The following is a 22151-nucleotide window of genomic DNA, read 5'->3' as shown; positions in this document are numbered from 1 at the left end:
ACCATTGAAAATGAATGGGTCCGCACCTGTTCCGCAAAATTGCGGACGTGTGAATGGACCCTTATAGAGCTCATGCACACGAACGTATTTTCTTTCCGTGTCCGTTCCGTTTTTATTTTGCGGACCGTATGCGGGACCATTCGCTTCAATGGGTCTGCAAAAAAAACTGAAGTTACTCCGTGTGCATTCTGTTTCCGTATTTCCGCCAAAAAATAGAACATGTCCTATTATTGTCCGCATCACGGACAAGGATAGTGCTGTTCTATCAGGGGCCAGATCTTCCGTTCTGCAAAATACGGAATACACACGGACGTCATCCGTATTTTTGCGAACCCGTTTTTTTCGGACCACAAAATACATACGGTCGTGTGCGTGAGCCCTTATACTCAGATACATAGAAAACAAGGCAAGGACTGTGTGAAGCAGTATCATGTATTGTCATATTATCAGTATTCTATAAATATATGAGCCCTGTATAGATTTATTATTGATATATTATTAGTGTTTTCAAGTGTATTATTAGTAGATATTATTTGTGTTCTATGTTGTATATTTTTATTAGTAGTAGTATTGTGCAGTATAGTCTTCAGTATATATTATTTATCATATTACAGTATTTGTAGTATCTAGTGTATTATATATTGTTTATATTTATTAGGATTATTGTTCCCATTATATTGGATATTTATCAGGAAAATCATTAGTATATTAGTATTATATATTGTGTATATTTATTAGGAATATTATTACTACTATTGCAGTATTTTGTATATGACTGATATTCCTGTAAGACTTTGCTGCTGTTCTTGTAAAGTTCAGCCAGAGTTCCCACTGCTTTTCCAGCCTCTGCAGCTGCTGGAGAACTACAAATCCCAGCCAGCCTCGGCAGCTGTGCCGCCAGGTCGGGGTTGCGGGAGCAGATGCGTGTCTTCTGAGTGCGGGTGAGGAGGAGGGGGAGGAGGAGGAGGAGGAGGCTGCAGGAGGCTGCTCTCCCCGCCGCACTCCGCTGTCACCTCCGCGCCGTCCACATCTCCGGCTCTCTCCTCTACGCGCCATGTGAATGGACTGCGGCGTTTTCGGGGCATCAGGATGCTGGCAGGGACGCGGGCTCCTCTCCGGGCAGGACTGCAGGGCGCCCACTTCTCCCGCTTCATGGTAGGGCAGGGAGGGTACGGTTGTCAGGTAAGCTGGGCACCCGCTGCCTAGCCCCGGGCACTGGACACTTCTGGAGAACTTCTTGTCTGCAGGATTACCGCGACCTTCTCGCTTTGTGTGAACCCTGGGCTAGAACTCCACTAGAAGAAGAGGCGATTTCTCCGGGACTTCACACTAGTTGTGCCCATCATGTGGGCTGAGGCTTCCCCCCTGGCACTGCTGACAGGCGCCTCCTTCCTGCTGGCCGTGCTGGCAGCTGCCCGGGGGAGCGGGGAGTACTGCCACGGCTGGACGGACACGCAGGACGTGTGGAGGGACGGCTTCCAGTGCCCGGAGAGGTTCGACGGGGACGACTCCACCATCTGCTGCGGGACCTGCGTACTGCGCTACTGCTGCAACAGCGCCGAGGCCAGGCTGGACCAGGGCTTGTGTAATAACGACCGGCAGCAGGGGGCGCCAGAGCACGGCAGAACCGACAAGGACAGCCCGGACTCGGCAGCAGGTAGGAGCGCCAGCCCGGGGAGCAAGTGGGTGGCATGTGCACGGAGGGGGCACCTGATGCCAGACACTGATCCTAGCTGACCCACCACAGGCTTTACCTCACAGCAACAGCATAGTCTGTAGTCACAGTCAGGTCTACTGTGGGGCCGAGCACATAGGAAGCCGGGCATAACAACAGTGGATATCTGTCTATGTCTATATCTATCTATAATCTATCTATCTTATATCTATCTGTCTCATATCTATCTCTCTCTCTCTCTATCTGTGTATATCTCTATCTATCTCCTATCTATATATCTATCTCAGATTTACAGTATATGTCTCGAACTGGTATGAGAAATATGAAATATATATATATTGGTTGGAGAAGGTCTCTGCCCCCACGGTCTGCACCTATATAAAGGCTTTTAGAAGAAGAGTTGCAGTAACAAGAGTAACAGATATTAAATATAAAGTCTATGTATCTACCAGGTATAAGACCCCATAGTGATCGGGGGTCCTCCTCTTTGTATAGTCATGGTCTAGAGTTCTTTTCTGGTCCATCAGACCGATCTTACAGATGATGAACTTGTTCTAGATTGGCCGTTAACACCCACGGGTATTTTCTTGGCACAGAACCAACAATCCTCATCTTCCTTATCTGCTATGGTCTTCCTAAAATAAAACCTTTGTATTCCCTATAATATAGTCAGTTGTCTGGCAAATGAGACATGAATTAGCCATTTACACCCCAGTGTAGGCTGATAATGGTCTGATTGGACGGAAATTGGTCAGATATCTGCTTGTGTAAAGGCAGTTTCATACTAAGCCAACAGTGAGGAGATCAGATTGCTGGGAGGAAGTCTACACAAACAGGGAGAACTTGGTTGGATGCTATCTATCTATCTATCTAATATCTATATCTATCTATCTAATATCTATATCTATCTATCTATCTCATATCTATCTATCATCTATCTATCTATCTTCTATCTATCATCTATCTCATATCTATCTATCTATCATCTATCTATCTATCTATCTCTTCTATATATATATATATATATATCTATATATATATATATATCTATCTATCTATATATATCTTCTATCTATCTATTTATCAATTTTCTTTTTCTTCTTTATTTATCAATCTATCTATATATCTATCTTTCCATATATTCTACTTTTATTTCCCAATCTTGAGCCTTTGTGAAGTCAGTAATAACATTTCGCAGCCACGACTCACGACGCCGTCGTTATCTGGACATTTATTACACTTGTATTACCAGGTTTTGTCTTTGAGTTGTGGTATTTTGCCGCTGAAGTGACCGGACTGGAGGGCATGGCATGGCATCATGAGTTTTACTTGTTTCATTGATAGGATACAGATTAAAACCAGATTTAAAATAAGGGTCTGTTCATGATGACGGGACGCCTATGGGCAGACTAGTGGCACTTGCCGTGGCAGGAGCGGGCTGTCACCCATTCAGGTGCCCCTACCTTGACTCTGTAGATTCTGCTCTCATTCCTGGTAAAATGTGTGACTATTAGGAGCGCTAAGAGTCGGCTCAGCGCTCAGAATGTGTTTCAAAGGTGTTAGTGTATTCATGTATTATACATGAGAGTGGTAGAAAACTGGCAGATCTTTCCACTTCTTAATACATAAAGCATTTCTCTGGGGTATTCCAAGATCAATACATGAGCTGTGCAGCGACTGAGGCTGGAAGGAGGTTTGGGGACTGAGATTTGATGAAAATATTTTCTGGGTATTGAAGGAAAGTAGAGCAGAAGCTGCGGTGCCGCTGGATGTGACTTGGACGGCATTGCACATGGTGTTTCTGAGCTGTTCGCTGGGAGAAAGGTGTCAGGAGCATGTTGTCTTGGAGTGGAAGTCCTCAGCCCAGGACACACCAGTGGGGAGCCTGCTCCGACTTTTCATATAGACACTACTTTCTCCACTAACTTTTGAGAACATGTTTTCTGATCCATATGCCGTATTTTTGACATCATAAAGGAGGGTTCCCTGCTCGAAAACCCTTTCTAGAAGACAAAAAGCTCAACTGATAAGTAAGAACCTACAGACCCTCTCAGCAGGCTTGGCCCAGCCATATATTAGATGGTCACTCATTTAGTTTTTTTCACAGATCGCGTGAAAACACCTTGTCAAAATTACACACCCCTTAATGGGGTTGTCTCATATAGGGTTAACCCGGTCCATATGACCTGCTAAGGCATATGGAAGTGTGAGGAGATCCCATCCTTGAGACCCTCTCTGTAGGTCAGAAATGCCAAAAATATTCACTTCGCCCAATCCTTCGAGATCCGAGTTGGGAGCTTTCCATACACATTAGACTGTTGACCCAAACCGCCATTCTTATCGGGTTCATGCGGACAATACACGAATGTGTATGGGGGCCTTAAGAGCAACTTCTGTTGAGGTGGACCTGGCTTGTCCATGTATTCCATGATCAGTCACTCATTGAAATGGCTACAATCAATGACTGAACAAAGTCTCCCCAGCAGTTCATCAGGTTATAGGGACTCAGATCCCACTACTTTTAGAGCAAGGCAACCCCTTTAACAAAATGATATATTGAATGACAGGGGTGTGGTGCTCTATGGAACTCCCACAGATTTCCAGGCCAAGGTGACTACTCATGCCTAACCATCTCTTTGCCAAAAACATACATCAGGGACTTCTGGTTCAAGACATTTTGGGGATTTTACCTCTTGAACCCCATAAATATGATTTTTACTTTTTACGTGTCTGATTGGCAAGTTAGAGGATCTAGTGATGACGCGTCATAGAATAACAGATGTCGTTATGTTGAGGTAAGCCTGGGTGTGAAGATATATGCAAATCTGGAACAGAAATGTTCTTTCTATGACAGAAATGAAGGATCATCTCAACGATTGCAGCTCCAACCATTAAATCACAATGTGATGGGCAGAATGATCTGTAGGTCCAAGCAAAATATCCGTATCTGACTCCGTGGAACCAGAGCTCAGGTTTGGTAGAATCGTGGTATCACTATGTATGGAGTACAAATACTGACAACCCGCCAACTACTGACCATCAATAACACAGGTCATAAGAGACTCCGATAATTCCTCAATATTTGAACTTTTTCCTTCAGACAAAGCCTTGGGTAACAGAAATGAGAGATAATTAGGAGATCCTAGTGAAGTCTCCTCTAGGTGGAAGTTCAGACACTGGAATGGTGAAGAACTGCAGCCCTACCATTCACATGCACTTACAAAAAGTGCAAAATGTGCTGTTTGGCCTAGATTTTTGGGTTGTCTTCTATTGATGTCTATGGCAACTAGACAAGGGGTTGTATCACAAAAAAATACCTTACATTTTTTTGAAACCAGCACTTGGATCTGAATACTTTTGTAATTGCTTGTAATTAAAAATTTAGCATAGCCACAGAGTTATTCAATAAAATGTATCTGTATAGCGCCACCTGCTGTTTGTTCTTCTCCATATTTTTTGTCCGTCTCCTCTGAGCTGGTCGAATGCGCTCAGTTTAAATCTTTAACTGCCACCAGCCGTACGCCCCTGAGCTCCAGGCTGAAGAAAGTCTAGCAGAACAATTGGAGCAGTGAATGTGGAGATCTCTGGATCCATGTAAGGTACAGGGCTGGATCTAGAAAGAGATTGTCATGTTCTATATGATGTCTCTGATTTTCATTTTTTACATCAGTCATGGCATAACCCCTTTAAACGTGGTTCTTAAGAGCCCTTCACACAAGCCGACTATACAAGCAGTTAAAGGAAACAAAATGGTCATTCCCAATAATTGCCTTCTTGTCAGAGTAGGTGAGATCTGCATATATATATATATATATGCAGCAATCACTTCTCTTGTATGGGGACCAACAATCACTTCTGCGATCAGTTGTCCCCATAGAGAACACAGCACAATCAACAGCATATAAGATGCTTTCACCTGATGAATGAGCATTTACTCTTTGATCAATGACACCTTTCCCCAGTGCAATTATTGGGAACAAGCGTTCCTAGCCTGCCGCTTCCCAAAAATAGCGATATAAAGCGGGTTTTTTTGGCTGTTTTTGTTGGTTTCCAGCTTATTTATGGTCCTAAACCTTGTACTAATTTTGAGCAGTGTTATGCAGTCTCTAATGTTATTGGTGCCCCATAGTAGCTGCCCCCTCAGGCCATGAGTGGTTCCTGAGCCCCACATTTCGGAGCACCACTTTTTTTAACAATCTTTACTTATTAGAATATATTGTCTTTTGCGATCTGTGCAGCTACATCTGCAGAATACCAGATCAGCACAATTCACCTGTTCTCCGTGGATAGTCAGACTCCTGAGGGTACAGCCACACCATCCAGTTTTTGAAGCAAAAAAAAAAGAAGAGAATTAAAAAAAGAGGAGAAGTCGTATCTGACCTTAGTACTTTCTCTCCTTTTATGATCAACTCCTGATTTTGGCTTCAAAAACTGCATCAGAGGCAGCAGCCTTAGGGTACATGCACACGTTCAGGATTCATGTGCGGAGAATCCGCACTGAAATCCGCAGGTGTTCGCAGGCAAATCTGGGCGGTCAATCCGCATCAATTGGTGTGGGTTTGGTGCGGATTTTACTAAGTGAATGAAGAAAATCCAGTCAGGAAAAATAAAATAAATTGACATGCTGCGGATTTTAAAATCCGCGCGGAAATAATCTGCATCGTGTGCATTTAGAATTTCAAATTCTCATAGAACACAATGTACATGACCTACGGGGTGGATTTTCCGCATGAAAATCCGCGCGCAATCCTGATCGTGTGCATTTAGCCTTAGGGTACTTTCACACTTGCGGCAGAGGATTCCGTCAGGCAGTTCCTTCGCCGGAACTGCCTGCCAGATCCGGCAATCTGGACGCAAACGGATGCATTTGTGAGACGCATCCGAATGCGGATCCGTCTCACAAATGCATTGCAGTACCGGATCCGTCTTTCCGGTTGTCATCCGGAAAAACGGATCCGGTATTTTTAATTTTTTTCACAGATTTAATGTTCTGCACATGCGTGGACGGAAAGAACGGATCCGTTTTGCCGGAACACTTGGGGCTGGATCTGGCATTAATGCATTTAAATAGCATTCCCGCAAGTGTTCAAAATTTTTGGCCGGAGAGAAAACTGCAGCATGCCGCGGCCAAAAAACATAAGAGGGACTGAACTGATGCTTCCTGAACGGATTGCTCTCCATTCAGAATGCATTAGGATAAAACTGATCAGTTTTTTTCCAGTATTGAGCCCCTAGGACGGAACTCAATACCGGAAAAGAAAAACGCTAGTGTGACAGTACCCTTACCAGAGATGGTCCAGTGCAGTATTCAATAGAGACTACTGCACCAACTACCACTGTAGGACCTCTAATCAGCCTGGCCCCAAGGAGCAAATGCCCCCGAGGCTCGAGCAGTGTGTATCTTCTGGAAAATCCACCCTTGATGTAATTGTGAGAGATGACCGCGCTCGATCAGGGAAACATGGCCCATGTATTGGCCGCATCTCCATGACCGACCGCAGCTCCTCTGACCCAAACTGACTGCATTATAGTGATTTATAATACAGTCAGTTCCTATCTGATTGTGGCTCTGTTGTACTGTGCTCACATCATCATTTGAGTACAGTACAATAGAGCAGTGATCAGATAGGAACTGACTGTATCATAAATCGCTAGGTCAGGGGATCAGCGGTCAGTCCTGGAGATGTGGCCCTTAGGAAGCCTCTCATTAATTCAGAGTGTACAGAGGAACTAATTATGTGATGCAACTTTCATTCTGTCACCTGAATGATGTGCCCCATTGATGCTACAGCTAACATGACCCCATAACGGCATCCATTCTCACTGGATCCGTCTTACCCACCAACAGTCTGTGCATCGCTTGTTTTTTTTGTTTGTTTTTTACCATCTGTAATGAGCAGGGGACACAACCTCTTCACAAGGGCAATAGTAACACCCGGTTCTCAATTTATTCCTACATTACCAGGAGGAGTAACAGAGGAATGGTCCAAGACAAAGTTGTAAGAATTGATATTTCATTGACTGTATTAGTATTTTCTAAAATAGACATGTCGAGAGAACTGATAGGTCTTGTTTAAAGGGGATCCCCAAGATTTTGTAAAATTGAGCAGGAAGAAGTGTTAAAAAAAACTACTCAACTTTAAAATCTCCCGCTAATCCTGTGCTCTTACTACAGTCCTTTGCTCTCCGATCCCTACGCGTTCATTGTACTGCAGCCGATCACTGGCCTTGGCGGTCACGTAGTGCATGAACAGCACATGACCACTGAGGCCATTGGTTGGCTGCAGCGTTCATGGGTACGATCAACGGCTCTCTGCCTAATTTTACAATATCTCGGAGTACCCCTTTAAGTGAATTATTTCCTCAATATTCTAGGGTGGTATACTCTTCCTATACTTCAGAGATAAGTTTAGGACATTAAAGGCCAACTACTCCCCACAAGGAGATGATGGCCATATCTTAGGACTTGGTAGCGGCTCCTGTGCGCTGCCCGACCCACCCCTTCCCCCTTCCTTAGTCTTATATTCTACAAATGCCTGTTAGAAAAACCAACACTTCAAACTGGAGAATTTAAGGAATGTGTTTGATGAATTGCAGGGATTATGACAGTATTACCGGGCACACCAATTATACTAGCAGCAATTTGAACACATTTTCTTTCTCCTAACCTCCAAGGTGATGAAGGGCTTGTAGATGCGGAGGAGCGAGAGGATTATAATGAGGACGGCCGTTTCAAGCTGGCCCCCTTTCGCTGACTTTCCTAAATTACGTTCCAATTAGGTCATTGACATAATATCTGTGGCCACTAATCAGCAATTACCACTACACGACATGGTAATTATTGTCTTAATTGCCCTTCATTGTGCTTGGAGGAGCGGTATACGCAGATACGGGCCCCTCCTGAAGGACATCAATGCACAGCAATTCGCAGCAATGCAGTAAGTCATAGGGTCATGGACAGTGGCGTAACTATAAATGACTGGGCCCCACAGCAAATTTTTGAATGGTGCCACCCCCAGGAACTTCTTTGCAACCCCCTTCTTCCGTGCAACCCCCACACCAGTCGCTAGTCAAAATTGCTCTCTCAAACGAGGCCCAACAGCCACTGTCTGTCCGTTTTCTACAGTGTCTCTGTATATTATGTCATTTTATAATACTGTTGGGGGGGCCCTCACAATAAAATCTTTTAGTCCTCCTCCTGGGTTGGCCCCTTCAGAGTTTGGGCCCCAAAACAGCTGCTTCCCCTGCTTTCCCTATAGCTATGCCCCTGGTCATGGATGTTTATGGGTTATATATATGTGTGTATATATATATTTATATAAGGAAAGGTTCATCAGCAAAATGTCCCCAAGGGTCCTCCTCCCAGCCATCATGTAGTTGGCTCATTTTGATGAGTAATTTTAAAGTCTACGGCTATAGTCACACGGCGGAATTTGACTTTGTCAAAATCCGCCCTTGATTCCATGCTATGAACCCCCTGGTTTCTGCCGCGGTTTTAGCCCCATCACTGGGGCTAGTCCGTGAGCAGACTCTCTTTCTTGTGGTGTCCGCAAGGAAACAGCGTAGAGTGGACATGTCCATTCTTGGCGCAGTCTGGAAAACCACACGTAAATGGTCCGTTGCCGCTTGAGCGGCAACGCGGACTACCATTGAAAATGAAAATCTGCGCTGAAATCCGTGGAACATGTCTGCCGTGTGAACATAGCCTAACTCTACTACAGAATACCTATGGGGCAGGTTTATAAAGTTACTAGCAGAAGGACCCGGCTTCACACGGGTATATTTCATCTATTTCATTTAATGTTTGTGTGTGTCGTTAAAAGATATCGACAGTATCCACTATAACAGTGACATCTACAGTACCCCGCCCCTTTAACAGTGACCTCCACAGCGGCCTGCCCCCTTAACAGTAACATCCACAGCGCCCTCCCCTTTATCAGTGACCTCCACAGCGACCGCACCTTTAATAATGACTTCCACAGTACCCTGTCTCCTTAACAGTGATTTTCACAATAACCTGCCTCCTTAACAGTGACCTCCACAGAGCTCTGTTCGCTTAAAATGTGACCTCCACAACACCCCGCCCCCTTAACAGTGACCTCTACAGCACCCAACACCATAACACTGACATCCATAGCGGACCGTCCCCTTAACTGTGACCTCCACTGTTCCCTGCCCCCTTAACAGAGACCTCCACAGCGCCTGCCCATTTAACAGTGACCTCCTGCACAGCATCTGTGCTGTCTGAGCATGAGCTGCAGGGAGAAAGCCACCCTCCCTTCCACCCCTGCAGCTGACAGAAGTTGATTTTTACCTTCCTTTTTTCAATCCCCCGTCGGCTGCGGAGTGGGAGGGGGTGTGGCCTAACCCGATCGGGGGCGTAGCTTAGCAGGGCCTGGGGGTGGTGTTTTTAAGTCCGTCTTTTGAGGGTGGCCTGAATGGCCCTACCTGCCCCCTAACTGTGACCTCCACAGCACTCCGCTCCCTTAACAGTGTCATCCACAGCGCCCTGCCCCTTTAAAGCTGACCTACAGCAGTGAAGAAAAATGGCTGGGTTGTTGTGGAAACTTGGTGTAAAACAGTGTGTATGTGGAGACTAAGGGCCTGCAAGCTTCTATTGGCTGATAAAGGTCATGTGACCAGGCTTCAATTGGCTAATGCATTCTTTGGGAATATCTCAGGAACGGTATGTGCTAGAGAGCTGGGACCCGGTCTAAAACCTTCCCGGACATCTGATGTACCTGTGTGCCAAATATCGTGATTGTAAATGTGACTGCGGATTCCTTTAGCGGACATACACACATACGCACATACACTCAGCTTTATATATTATATTTAAAAGAAAAACTCCCTTTTTGCCCACAGCAACCAATCACAGCACAGCTTTCAGTTCTAATAGTGCTCTTGGAAAATTAAAGCTGTGCTGTGATTGGTTGCTATGGGCAACAGAACCAGTTCTCTTTTAAACAGCTTCATAAATGTGCAACTTTATTTGTATTTATGTATTTGTAGTCCGTGTTCTTTGGCGCAGATTTAGCAAAACCTTTGCAACCTTTTTTATGCCATAAAATTATCATGGTGAACCTATAATTTGCCGAGAGAAAAGGGCAAGGTTTAAGTTGTAGGTGACAGGGTGAATCACGGTTCCTAATTTTCATACAGTCCCTTTCAACTTGGGCTTTTAGGGGCCAAAAATGGCCATGGCCTATGCACGGTTTAGGGGCCGGATCTATTCCATAATTTACCAAATTTACAGAAACAACTGAAGTAAATAATAGCTCATATCTACAGCACCTGTGAGATTTGGTTTTCTGGCAGTAGGTCTGTGAGAAAAGCACCAAATTAATCGAGAGGCCTCTTAATAAATGTAGTGCATTTCGTGGCGAAACCAGCTGAAAACGGCAGGTTTGTCCGATAGTCTAATGGGTATGGGGAGCTCCCGACTCTCCCACAACAGATGATGTTGGGGAAAAGAAGGATCGGGTGAAATGAATATTTTCTCCCGATCCTTTTGTTCTCCCCGGTTAAAAGGCGCGGCCTGAAGTGTCTGACAGCGGCTTTCTCTCCCCATTGAACACACATGCACATTCATTGGAGCTAAAAGGTTAGTGTATGGAGGAGCTGGTAAGGACAGCTGTTTGTTGAACGATTGTTTGGCCGACAGCTATTGAATGTGTATGGCCGCTCTAAAGGTGTCCATACACATTAGAAGTTGGTTGATGGTTGAACATCAGTTGAATTAAGAATCATCTGGTGAACATTTGTTTTGCAGACACGGCCATACACATTTTTACTCCATATTAGCCAATTATGAGTTTTTCAATCTGCCTGTACACATTCAATGAGCTGGCATTGAACAAAAGATCTTCCTGGGAACATTCTTTCAATGAAACATCTTTTGTCCACAAATAATCTTTCTTGCATGGCGTATGACATTGTATAGCACAGTGGCATAAGCTGGGTCTTTTCATACAGGGCATACGCCAGAAGATTCCCCCGGTGTGTATGCTGAACATAGCCCATAATGTGATGTGAACAGAGCAGGTTATCAAATTATAGGAACAGGCCAACTCTCCCACTGCCTTCACCATCTATGGACTTTTACTTCCTCCAGTCCTTCCTGGAAATTTCTAACAACAAGGCACCAAAAGTTTTAGGTGTATTGCAAACAGTATAAAAGAGGTGTCAAATTTTAATGGCCAGGGGCCTCCACCAAACTTGATCTCCCCCTGTACTGAGGTGGAGCTTGGGGGGAAATAGAAAGTTTGGAGAATCCGATCAGTCAAGTCCTACTCTCAGGCAAACCTGGCTTTTGCCCAATGTAAGGTCGGCAATCTATATCTGGTGCAAAGATTGAATATGGTTTCAAAATCCAAAACGTTTTTTGACTAAAATCTGTGTGAGATATGTACTGACTAAGCTTGTTAGCATGAAACTTTCTGCAGAAAGTCAAGAAAACACACCTGTTTCTACCAAAGATCAGCCAAACATATGGTTGTCAGCGGAAAGAATGCTTGTCACACCTACATAGTTCAACAAGGGTAGCGAGTAGACTCCCATGTGGGACCTCCGAGCAGTCATCACCCAGCACTTTTATAGGATAAACACTTTCAGCATCTCACAATTTGTTCAGATCTTAGAATTTAAATGTTGTTCAGACATAGAAAAATTAATCTGCTGGGGATGAAGGACCTGGAGGAGAATAAATCCTGGGTTATTATAGCTCAACAGCATTGGATATATGACCTATGGCGATTTCTCCAATACTCCTTTGTCATACACTCTCTAAGTGCATTAATTGAAAGAGGCCACTTAGCAGCTTCAATATTCAAGTGATGATGGACTCTACAAGCCTCAGTGAAAACACCTTAGCCTGCATGGTTTCCTCTAGATTTTAGTATCCTCTGCCTCCACTGAGGAGACATCCAACGTTTTTCTTCCTGCAGGGGACCAGCAATATTTCATAGTGTTCTGCAGACCACATCTTTAGACATGTGCCTGATGGACCAGGTTGTAAAAAAACAGAAGTAGTAATGGTAGCTCATTGTCAAAAGCATTGAATTCACCTTGGAAGTTCTCTTCTGGAGAGAAGATCCATTGAAGAATTCCAAGAAAGTTGTGGCCCAAGAATCCACATTCTACATACATCCAGTAGTCCAGAATATCTGCTTCTCCAACATCATGCACTTTCCTGTTGTGGCAGTTTACTATCCCTCATGTGTTATCAATATCTGTGTGGATAGGTGGCAGTCATGAAAATGAATATGTATAACCATTATGTGCTTGACTAGGATTATGTCATAAGGTGTGATGTAGACTGAAATAAAAGTAGCCTTCTTGAATTCTTTCTTCGATCCTTTCTTTCCGTCCCTACCTTCCTTTCTTCCATCCGTACTCCCTTTCTTCGTTCCTCCATCCCTGTATAGCCTCCCAACCTGCCTCAGCAGCTTCCTTCTTTTCTCTTTCCTGCCCTCCCTTCCATCCTTTCTTTCCGTCCCTACCTTCCTTTCTTTTTTTACCTTTCCTTCCTTCTTCCCCCTATTAACTCAGTTTTTTCTTTCTTTCACATCTTCCATTGTAAAGCATCTGAACATATATGAAGCCACAGAAATTAGGTGGAAAATAGAGAATTATGGGAATGATTTCAGCATAAGCCTGTTATTCAGTGCACATCCCAAACTGAGTATTAGAGGGATTAAAATGCACGCTGTGATATTAAATATCAATATATGGTGCCTGATTCCATATGCAGAGAGAAACAGATGTCTGGTTAATTTCCGAGGATAAATCACTCTGCTGTCAGATGGCATTAAGAGGGGAGGACATCCAGATCATCTTAGCTGCATTGCAAGCAGCGGCCATAGTGTACAGCTATGATCTGCAATCTACGCTTTTCAATCTGCTGTGAAACTACAACTCCCAGCATGGCAGGACAGCAACAAGATGTAGTGTACTGCTGCAGAAGGAAACGTTTGTCCAGCTCACCTATTCGGCATATAGTATCCCGTGTGCCCGGAGTCAAGCCAGCAAGTTCCTGGACGTATAGGCAAAGTGAAATGAAAAGGACGATTCCGGCACTTATTGTTCTTCCCATAAAATCTTCCTCTTTATTGAATCACATCATATGCGGAACAGTATCACAAACAAGCAGTTGTTTACGCGTTTCGGAGACCTTCTCCTTAGTCGTAACAATGTGGTCTGAGAGTTTGGAAAAATTTAAAGACCCATGTACCCTCCCCCAACTAGTGGGTGGTGGTAACATGATGTCATGAATTGAGCAACCCAAAGACTCACACCTGGAGTATCATTCTCAGTAGACATTAGTTCAAATGGCCCCACATGATGCTCTCCGCACAACCCTGCGCTTGGACTATGCATATCATAGCCGGAGGCTTTCACATATCAAGAGAGCAAGTACAAGCGCAAGGTGTGAGGAAACGCATCGTGTGAATAGGGCAGATACAAAATATCAATGACAGATAAAATATACAAACATATAACCTGTAGAGAACTGTCTGCAATCTTCAGGTTGTTATAATATAAATGAACGTGTTGGAATTAGCTTGCAAAACAAACCATGATAGACGGACATATGATATAGTATAACATATGACAAATAACATCCAATGGCAACTGGAAAATATATACTAACTTCCAGTATGAGAGGTTATTGGTAAATATACATCAATTCTTTCTTTTGGTTGAGACCTGTTGGCACCTTGTGTTTAAAAGGAAAATCCAAAAGGCCTCTCTCAAAAGTATTTTCTTTTGATGGTCCCCCCCCTGGCTGGCACCATTACCTTCTCAATTGCAAATGCACGGAGGGATCCCATGCTGCGGCTGTGTGTGTGGATGAAGTGTTTGGCAGCACCAGAAATATTAAGGATAGATGGATTTGAGATGTAGTTCAGATGTTCTAGTATTCTGTTTTTGAACTTACGTATGGTGCTGCCAACATACAACAGATCACACTCCACACATTGTATAACATAGATCACCCCCGTGCTATTGCAATTGATATATGTTTTTATAGGAAAAGTTGTTGAGTGATCAGCATTATGAAAGCTTTTTTGAACTGATACATACTTGCATGTTTTACAAGGATGGCTACCACACTTTGTAATTAATCCACATGCTCTGTAATTTTTTGTTTTTGTTGGCAACGTACAGGGAAGGGGAAAGGGAACCCGCCATAGATGATGCTTTTCTAGGTACTATCTTGCAGCCATTTTTCAAAGCATTGTACAGAATATTGTCATCAAAAAAATTGGCCAACAAAAACAAAAAATTACAGAGCATATGGATTAATTACAAAGGCTTCACTAAGGGCTCTTTCACACTTGCGTTCTTTTCTTCCGGCACAGAGTTCAGTCGTCGGGGCTCTATGCCGGAAGAATCCTGATCAGGATTATCCTAATGCATTCTGAATGGAGAGAAATCCGTTCAGGATGCATCAGGATGTCTTCAGTTCCGGAACGGAACGTTTTTTGGCCGGAGAAAATACCGCAGCATGCTGCGCTTTTTGCTCCGGCCAAAAATCCTGAAGACTTGCCGCAAGGCCGGATCCGGAATTAATGCCCATTGAAAGGCATTGATCCGGATCCGGCCTTAAGCTAAACGTCGTTTCGGCGCATTGCCGGACCCGGCGTTTAGCTTTTTCTGAATGGTTACCATGGCTGCCAGGACGCTAAAGTCCTGGCAGCCATGGTAAAGTGTAGCGGGGAGCGGGGGAGCAGCATACTTGCCGTCCGTGCGGCTCCCGGGGCGCTCCAGAGTGACGTCAGGGCGCCCCAAGCGCATGGATCACGTGATCGCATGGATCCATGGGGCGCTCTGACGTCATTCCGGAGCGCCCCGAAGCCGCACGGACTGTAAGTATACCGCTCCCCCGCTCCCCGCTCCTACTATGGCAACCAGGACTTTAATAGCGTCCTGGGTGCCATAGTAACACTGAACGCATTTTGAAGACGGATCCGTCTTCAAATGCTTTCAGTACACTTGCGTTTTTCCGGATCCAGCGTGTAATTCCGGCAAGTGGAGTACAAGCCGGATCCGGACAACGCAAGTGTGAAAGAGGCCTAAGTGTGGTAGCCATCCTTGTAAAACATGCAAGTTTGTATCAGTTCAAAAAAGCTTTCATAATGCTGATCATTCAACAACTTTTCCTATAAAAAGTTTTGCAAGCTAATTCCAACACGTTCGTTTATATTATAACAACCTGAAAATTTGCGGCCATATATAATCCATCTTTTTACCCATTTTTCGCATGTAGAGTTCTCTACGGGTTATATGTTTGTATATTTTATCTGTCATTGATATTTTGTATATGCCCTATTCACACGATGCGTTTCCTCACACCTTGCGCTTGTACTTGCTCTCTTGATATGTGAAAGCCTCCGGCTATGATATGCATAGTCCAAGCGCAGGGTTGTGCGGAGAGCATCATGTGGGGCCATTTGAACTAATGTCTACTGAGAATGATACTCCAGGTGTGAGTCTTTGGGTTGATCCATTCATGACATCATGTTACCACCACCCACTAGTTGGGGGAGGGTACATGGGTCTTTCAATTTTTCCAAACTCTCAGACCACATTGTTACGACTAAGGAGAAGGTCTCCGAAACGCGTAAACAACTGCTTGTTTGTGATACTGTTCCGCATATGATGTGATTCAATAAAGAGGAAGATTTTATGGGAAGAACAATAAGTGCCGGAATCGTCCTTTTCATTTCACTTTACTGCTGCAGAACACTGCGTACTATTATTTTGAATGGGCCTCATAATGAGTAATCGTAGCTCATCGATTATATAGCATGCATCTGTTCATCTGCTGTCTATGGCTGCCGGGCTGTAGAGAAACTGCATCTACTACTAAAAGGCAGTCAGAAAATGCTGAGTGTTGTAGTTTTTCAACAGCCACAGGTTTTGGGTCTATGATATGATCTTCTCAGTAGCTATTTACACGCTCGTGCAGAAGTGGAAACATTCTCCTTTCCGTTACTTGATGCATAGTCTTTCCCGTGGCGACCAGTAAAGACAAGAATTGGTTCAATAAGTGAATTGATCCCACCAGTCTAATCCCCTAATCCTATAATTACAGCCTCTGGTTTCGCAGGCTGCATTCATTTTAGGAGCTTACCCAATTATTAGTATGAACGAGGGGATAAGATTGCTTGGCCAAGGCGAAAAACATTGATTTACTCTGTAAAGGTCCTTTTACACGGATCGATGGTCTGGCAGATTATAGGGAACAAAGCTGACAACCCTAAGCAGCTCTAGTACCTTTCTTCTGATTGGTAAAACTGCCCATGGAGGTCATAATTTTGATCAAATATTTAGTGGATCCAATATTTTAAATAGTGCGTGACAAATGGGGTACCAGAAAAAAACAACACTCATACACGCCGCTATATTACAGCTCCTAATACAGTTTTATAATACAGCACCCATAGACACCTATAGGCTCATACCGGGTGCTTCATATAGTGCCTACAGACTACAGGCCCATAATGCGGATGCATAGGTTGTGCCAGACAGGGTTCTATGTTCATGAACCCTTAAAGGTGTTTTCACATTAACAATAGGACAAAATAGATGCTTTGTGATATGTAGATGGACAGCTTTACTAATCGGAAGAAATGTATATTTATTCCCCCTACCTCTTTTCTATGACCCTCGGGCCCGTTGTCCACATGTTTCTTTGGATAAAAAAATAAAGAAATTAGAAGCTCTTTGTGCATATTTTTTTATAAAGAATATGTATATTTTTTATCAAAAATATGCGCAAAGAGTTTCTAATTTTCATGTAGTAAGTATAGCAGTGATGCAGTTTACATTTATTCTTGTCTTTTATGTTTGCATACGTCGAATATAATAAAAGGCAGTGGATCAATCTGTACTGAGCCCCAATAGTGGCTACATGGTCTACCTTTATGAAATATTCACCAATGTGTCTTCCTGGCATAGGTTCCTCACCAAAACGTTGCAGTAAGGAGATGTTTCCATCTGGATAATGTCCAAGATTTAGAACGGACAGCACCCATACTGAACACTGACCCATTAAACTGAATGGGGGTAGTCACCTGGGCGAGCTTCCACACGGACCAGAGAGTGTCATGGCATGTTCTGTCTTTGTCCCATTTTCCCCACAAGACTCACTCATTCAAGTGTAGGAGTTTGCGGGTAAAAATGGACCACGCACAGATGCCATCCAGGTTCAGTCCATTAAAAAATGTGTCCGTGTTTCCATCTGGATGAGTTTCTCTGACACTGGCCTAAGAGACAGAGAAAGCCATGGGTTAATCCCCACCAGGACTCCTTGTCTCTCCTCTTCCCTTCATTAGCTGCAGTAGACATTCTCCATACCCAAATGGATGGGACGAATGATACCAGAGATGTAATTTGAGGTCCCTAGGCCTAAAAGCAAAATTTGTAACAGTGCCTCCCCCCCACCATGTGTCATTTATAAAACGGGTGTCCATAGAGCCGCCTCAGGAACAAGGACCTGGGTGTGACTGTTATCTCTGCAACCCTATTGATGATGACTGACATGTTGAGATATGGCATTACAGTCAGCGGTTAGTTCATTATTTATATGTTTCATTAGATGTCTCCTGCCATAGTGCGACCATGCATACACAGATTATATTCACTCACATGATATGTGACACGTCCAGTGCTTGGATATGTTGAGAAGAGCAGTGTTCCTTGCCTGAAGATAGAGTAATGGAATGATACAGTAGTTTGGTTGTTGGGTTAGGTTACCTCCAAGTAAGAGAGGTGCTCAGAGTCCCCATAACCAGACACCAGGTACAGAACGATCTGCCTAGGACAAGTTTATTGACAGGCCTAAGCATGATGCCGCCATCTATTTCTAGACTGTCGTCAAGTACTTAATTAATATTTGAGAATTCTGGTATGTGATACAATGTGTGGTGTACAAATTACTTGAAGTGTGATTGGTGGTAGTCCAACTATTGGGACACCCACAACCCCATGAGTCATGTGCCCAATCTTCAGTGGAGAAGTTGCCACCCATTCTCCACTCTCGATTTAAGTGTAGGAAAAGGACTTTGTGGAAACAGCCGAACTCCCTTGGGTTGAATAGAAAACCCAGAGGTAGCCCCCACCGGATCATGTGTTTATGGTATCTTAAAACATGTATTACTATTTAAATCAAGTTTTTATGTTAAATGTATTTTTAAGAAAAATTCTAAAATCTTGGGGTTTTCACTTTGACTACAGATCCCTATGTTCTGTAGAGATCTCTTCTCAGCAGTTATCTCATTATCATCACGGGCAAAATTACATTGAGAGATAACTAGGGATGAGCGAACTTCAAGAGGATTCCTGAATAACGGAAACCAGACGGATCCGTTATGCTGGCCATGCCTTTAGAGGCATTCCATTATGCATTCCATAATGGAATTGCGTTATGGTCCGTGGTAACGGAATCCATAACGCAATTCAGCATATACCCGAACTTCAAAACTTGAAGTTCGCTCATCCCTAGAGATAACAAATGTATATAGGTAAGACAGAAACCACACAATAGGGATGGACACAGTTCACCTCCTCCCCATCCCTGCACAATGACCTCTGCACAGGTCACAAAGCATACCCACAACACTCTCCCAAGTCAATGAAGATCTTCATTCTGAAGGTTTCTATGTCCACATGGCATCTGTAAAGCATATCTCTGTATGTATACTGTTAACAGTCCAAGATGACTGCTCCCATAATTATGTACAGAAAATAGAATACTAAAAATCTACTGCTAATTAGTAAAAGAACTGTAAGTAATACATTCCCTTTAATGGGAAACACCTCTAATGACCTACCAGAGCTTCGTTTCTCCATTCTAAACCTGCTGTTCTGTTTTTCTTCCAGTTCCCATCTATGTGCCATTCCTGATTGTTGGATCAGTGTTTGTTGCGTTTATCATCTTGGGGTCCTTGGTTGCCATTTGCTGCTGTCGCTGCCTGAGACCGAAGCAGGAACCCCAGCAGAGCAGAGCTCCGGGAAGCAATCGCCTTATGGAAACTATCCCTATGATATCCAGCGCCAGCACCTCACGTGGCTCTTCCTCTCGGCAGTCCAGCACAGCCACCAGCTCCAGCTCAAGTGCCAACTCAGGGGCAAGGGCTCAACCAACGAGATCACAAACCAACTGCTGTCTGCCCGAAGGTGCCATGAATAACGTGTACGTAAACATGCCCACCAATTACTCAGTGTTAAACTGTCAGCAGGCGACCCAAATGGTCCCGCACCAAGGACAATATCTTCACCCTCAGTTTATGGGATATGCCGTACCTCATCATGACTCTGTCCCCATGACCCCAGTGCCACCTTTTTTAGATGGACACCAAGTTGGATACAGACAAATGCAATCGCCGTACCCTCACAGTAACCCTGAACAGATGTTGTACCCGGCAGTTACTGTTTAAGGCGAGCCATAGGCGGCAGAATCTGTGCGGAAATGGACTCTATTGGACACATGGCATTTTACAGGGCAACTTTATTGTAAAATGCATGATGGTGACAAAAGTTTTTTTTTTTTTTTTAACAATTGTGCATATGCTTTTTATTTTATTGTTGAGGGGAAGGGGGATACGTATTACTTTAAATTGCCTGAGCCAATAACCTGCTCTCTGCAGAACTACGCTACGCCATTTCAGCAGGGAGCAGGTTTCGTATATTCTGGTATAGCAGGTATAGGGATAATTTTTTTTTCCATTCATTTGAAGTGTATAAAATAAAGTGAAAATAACATTTTTTTATATTTAATACAAAAAAAAGACAATCATTCAGACAATCAAAACATGAAGACAGTGCAATTACTCGTGTCAGGCCTGAATAAAAGTGATATAAATGTAATGATTCTTATCATTAAGGGTTAAAAAAGAAAATGAATCGGAAACAAGCCATGACAGTAGTTTCAGTAGACAGATGCGGTATTTGGTTCAAGGCCGGAGCTACTTGACGACTCGCCTCAATCTTCAAGAGACCAAAAATTGCTGTGTAGCAATGTAGCCTCACAAGTGAATGGAGGGGGGCAGTGCAACTTACCGATTGCTGCAACTGTGACCCCAGAATCCCAAACTGCTGGATTTTCTGTAATTCTAATTTGCAAGTCATGCAGTGATCCCATTCATTTATGAGGCTACACAAGGCCAAAGTTGTGTAGCCTCAGCCAAAAGAGAATCTCCAACATTATGATACTTCCACGGGTGTAGCTATAGGGTGGTGCAGGGGTAGCAGTCACACCCGGGTCCTGGTGCCCAAAGGCTCCTTTTCCACATAAGAAGGCACCACTATTATAAATGGCACATGGTAGGTTGGGAACCAAGTTATGGATTTTGCATTGGGACCCAAGAAATTCTGTTTATTCTTCACCTCATTATTGATGGAGTATGTCCTACCATAATGCCAAATCTCCTTGTTCCACCACAGATTAGGGTTCAGACCTCCATCAAATATCCAACATGCTGTATGAAGTTTCCTTCACCTGGGGGCAATATTCAGTTAGCTGTCTTTGCTTAATGTCTCTATACCTTGGCCATGGTAGAGTGTCTTTATTTCTCCACCCTTCCCGGCTTTTCGCACCAGGGGCACCTACACCACATGTCCCCCTACTCTAGCTATGCCATTGCATTATTGAAATAGACATGGAGGTCTGGATCTCTAGACCCTGGATTTTGCCCATGGAGGGAAGGTGGGGTTTAGGGTTGAGTATATCCCAGAGGCACAGCAGAGCATACTCCATTTCTGAGTAAAAAATGACCCACTGTGACAGTTTCTCTATTACGTGCATCAGTTACCTACAGTAGAAGAGGCCATCTTGTTATATGCTAATATTATTAAGAATTTCACATAGCATCCAGAGATGTAATTTTTTTTCACAATTATCCAGAAGGGATTTTCCTCCACATAATTGTTTGTTAGGATTCCATAATTTTGTGCTGAATCTGCCAGGAATTAACGATATAACCGAATCAAATTAAAAACAAACCAGGAACTATAAGAACTCTGCATAGATTGAATTCATGGCCTTATTAACATATATAGGTTGCTTTGTGATATGTGGTTTATATCATCATCCAGGATTGGTACAGATGTACACCTTTGGGGACAATTTTTAGTATTATTGCATTCTAGTCATTTGGGGCTTGGTTCAATTGGTCTTTATTAAAAATATTGAGCCGTTCTGTCACAAAGAGTTAAAATAGCTGTGTGACTGGCACTTTCACTTTGTGCCGGTCATCTAATAACCATTATCTTAAAATTACTAAGAGGTCATAAACACTTATTTAAGCCACATTCTTATCAGTAGCATAAGGATTGAGCTTTGATGAGTGTTTATAATGTCAGAGATAAGGAGCCCGTAAGCTCCCTCCTTGACGGAACAGAGACAAAATTCAGATCCTGCTAGTAGAGCATCTCAGCTCTGTGCAGAGAAAAGGACTCCATATTTTTA

The 22151-nt window shown here is 43.6% G+C and overlaps 1 protein-coding gene across 1 annotated transcript; it reads left to right on the top strand.

Moving 5' to 3' along the window:
- The first annotated feature begins 980 nt into the window (after positions 1-980).
- On the top strand, positions 981-21844 carry SHISA2 (shisa family member 2). Its single transcript, XM_040426188.1, has 2 exons — positions 981-1657; positions 19565-21844. Exons 1-2 carry the CDS (start codon positions 1345-1347, stop codon positions 20119-20121), a joined length of 870 nt encoding a protein of 289 aa, XP_040282122.1. The 5' UTR covers positions 981-1344; the 3' UTR covers positions 20122-21844.
- The last annotated feature ends 307 nt before the right edge of the window (positions 21845-22151 follow it).

Source organism: Bufo bufo, chromosome 3, assembly GCF_905171765.1.
Source record: "Bufo bufo chromosome 3, aBufBuf1.1, whole genome shotgun sequence".
Classification (NCBI taxonomy): Eukaryota; Metazoa; Chordata; class Amphibia; order Anura; family Bufonidae; genus Bufo; species Bufo bufo.
This window is presented reverse-complemented; position numbering and strand designations above follow the sequence as displayed.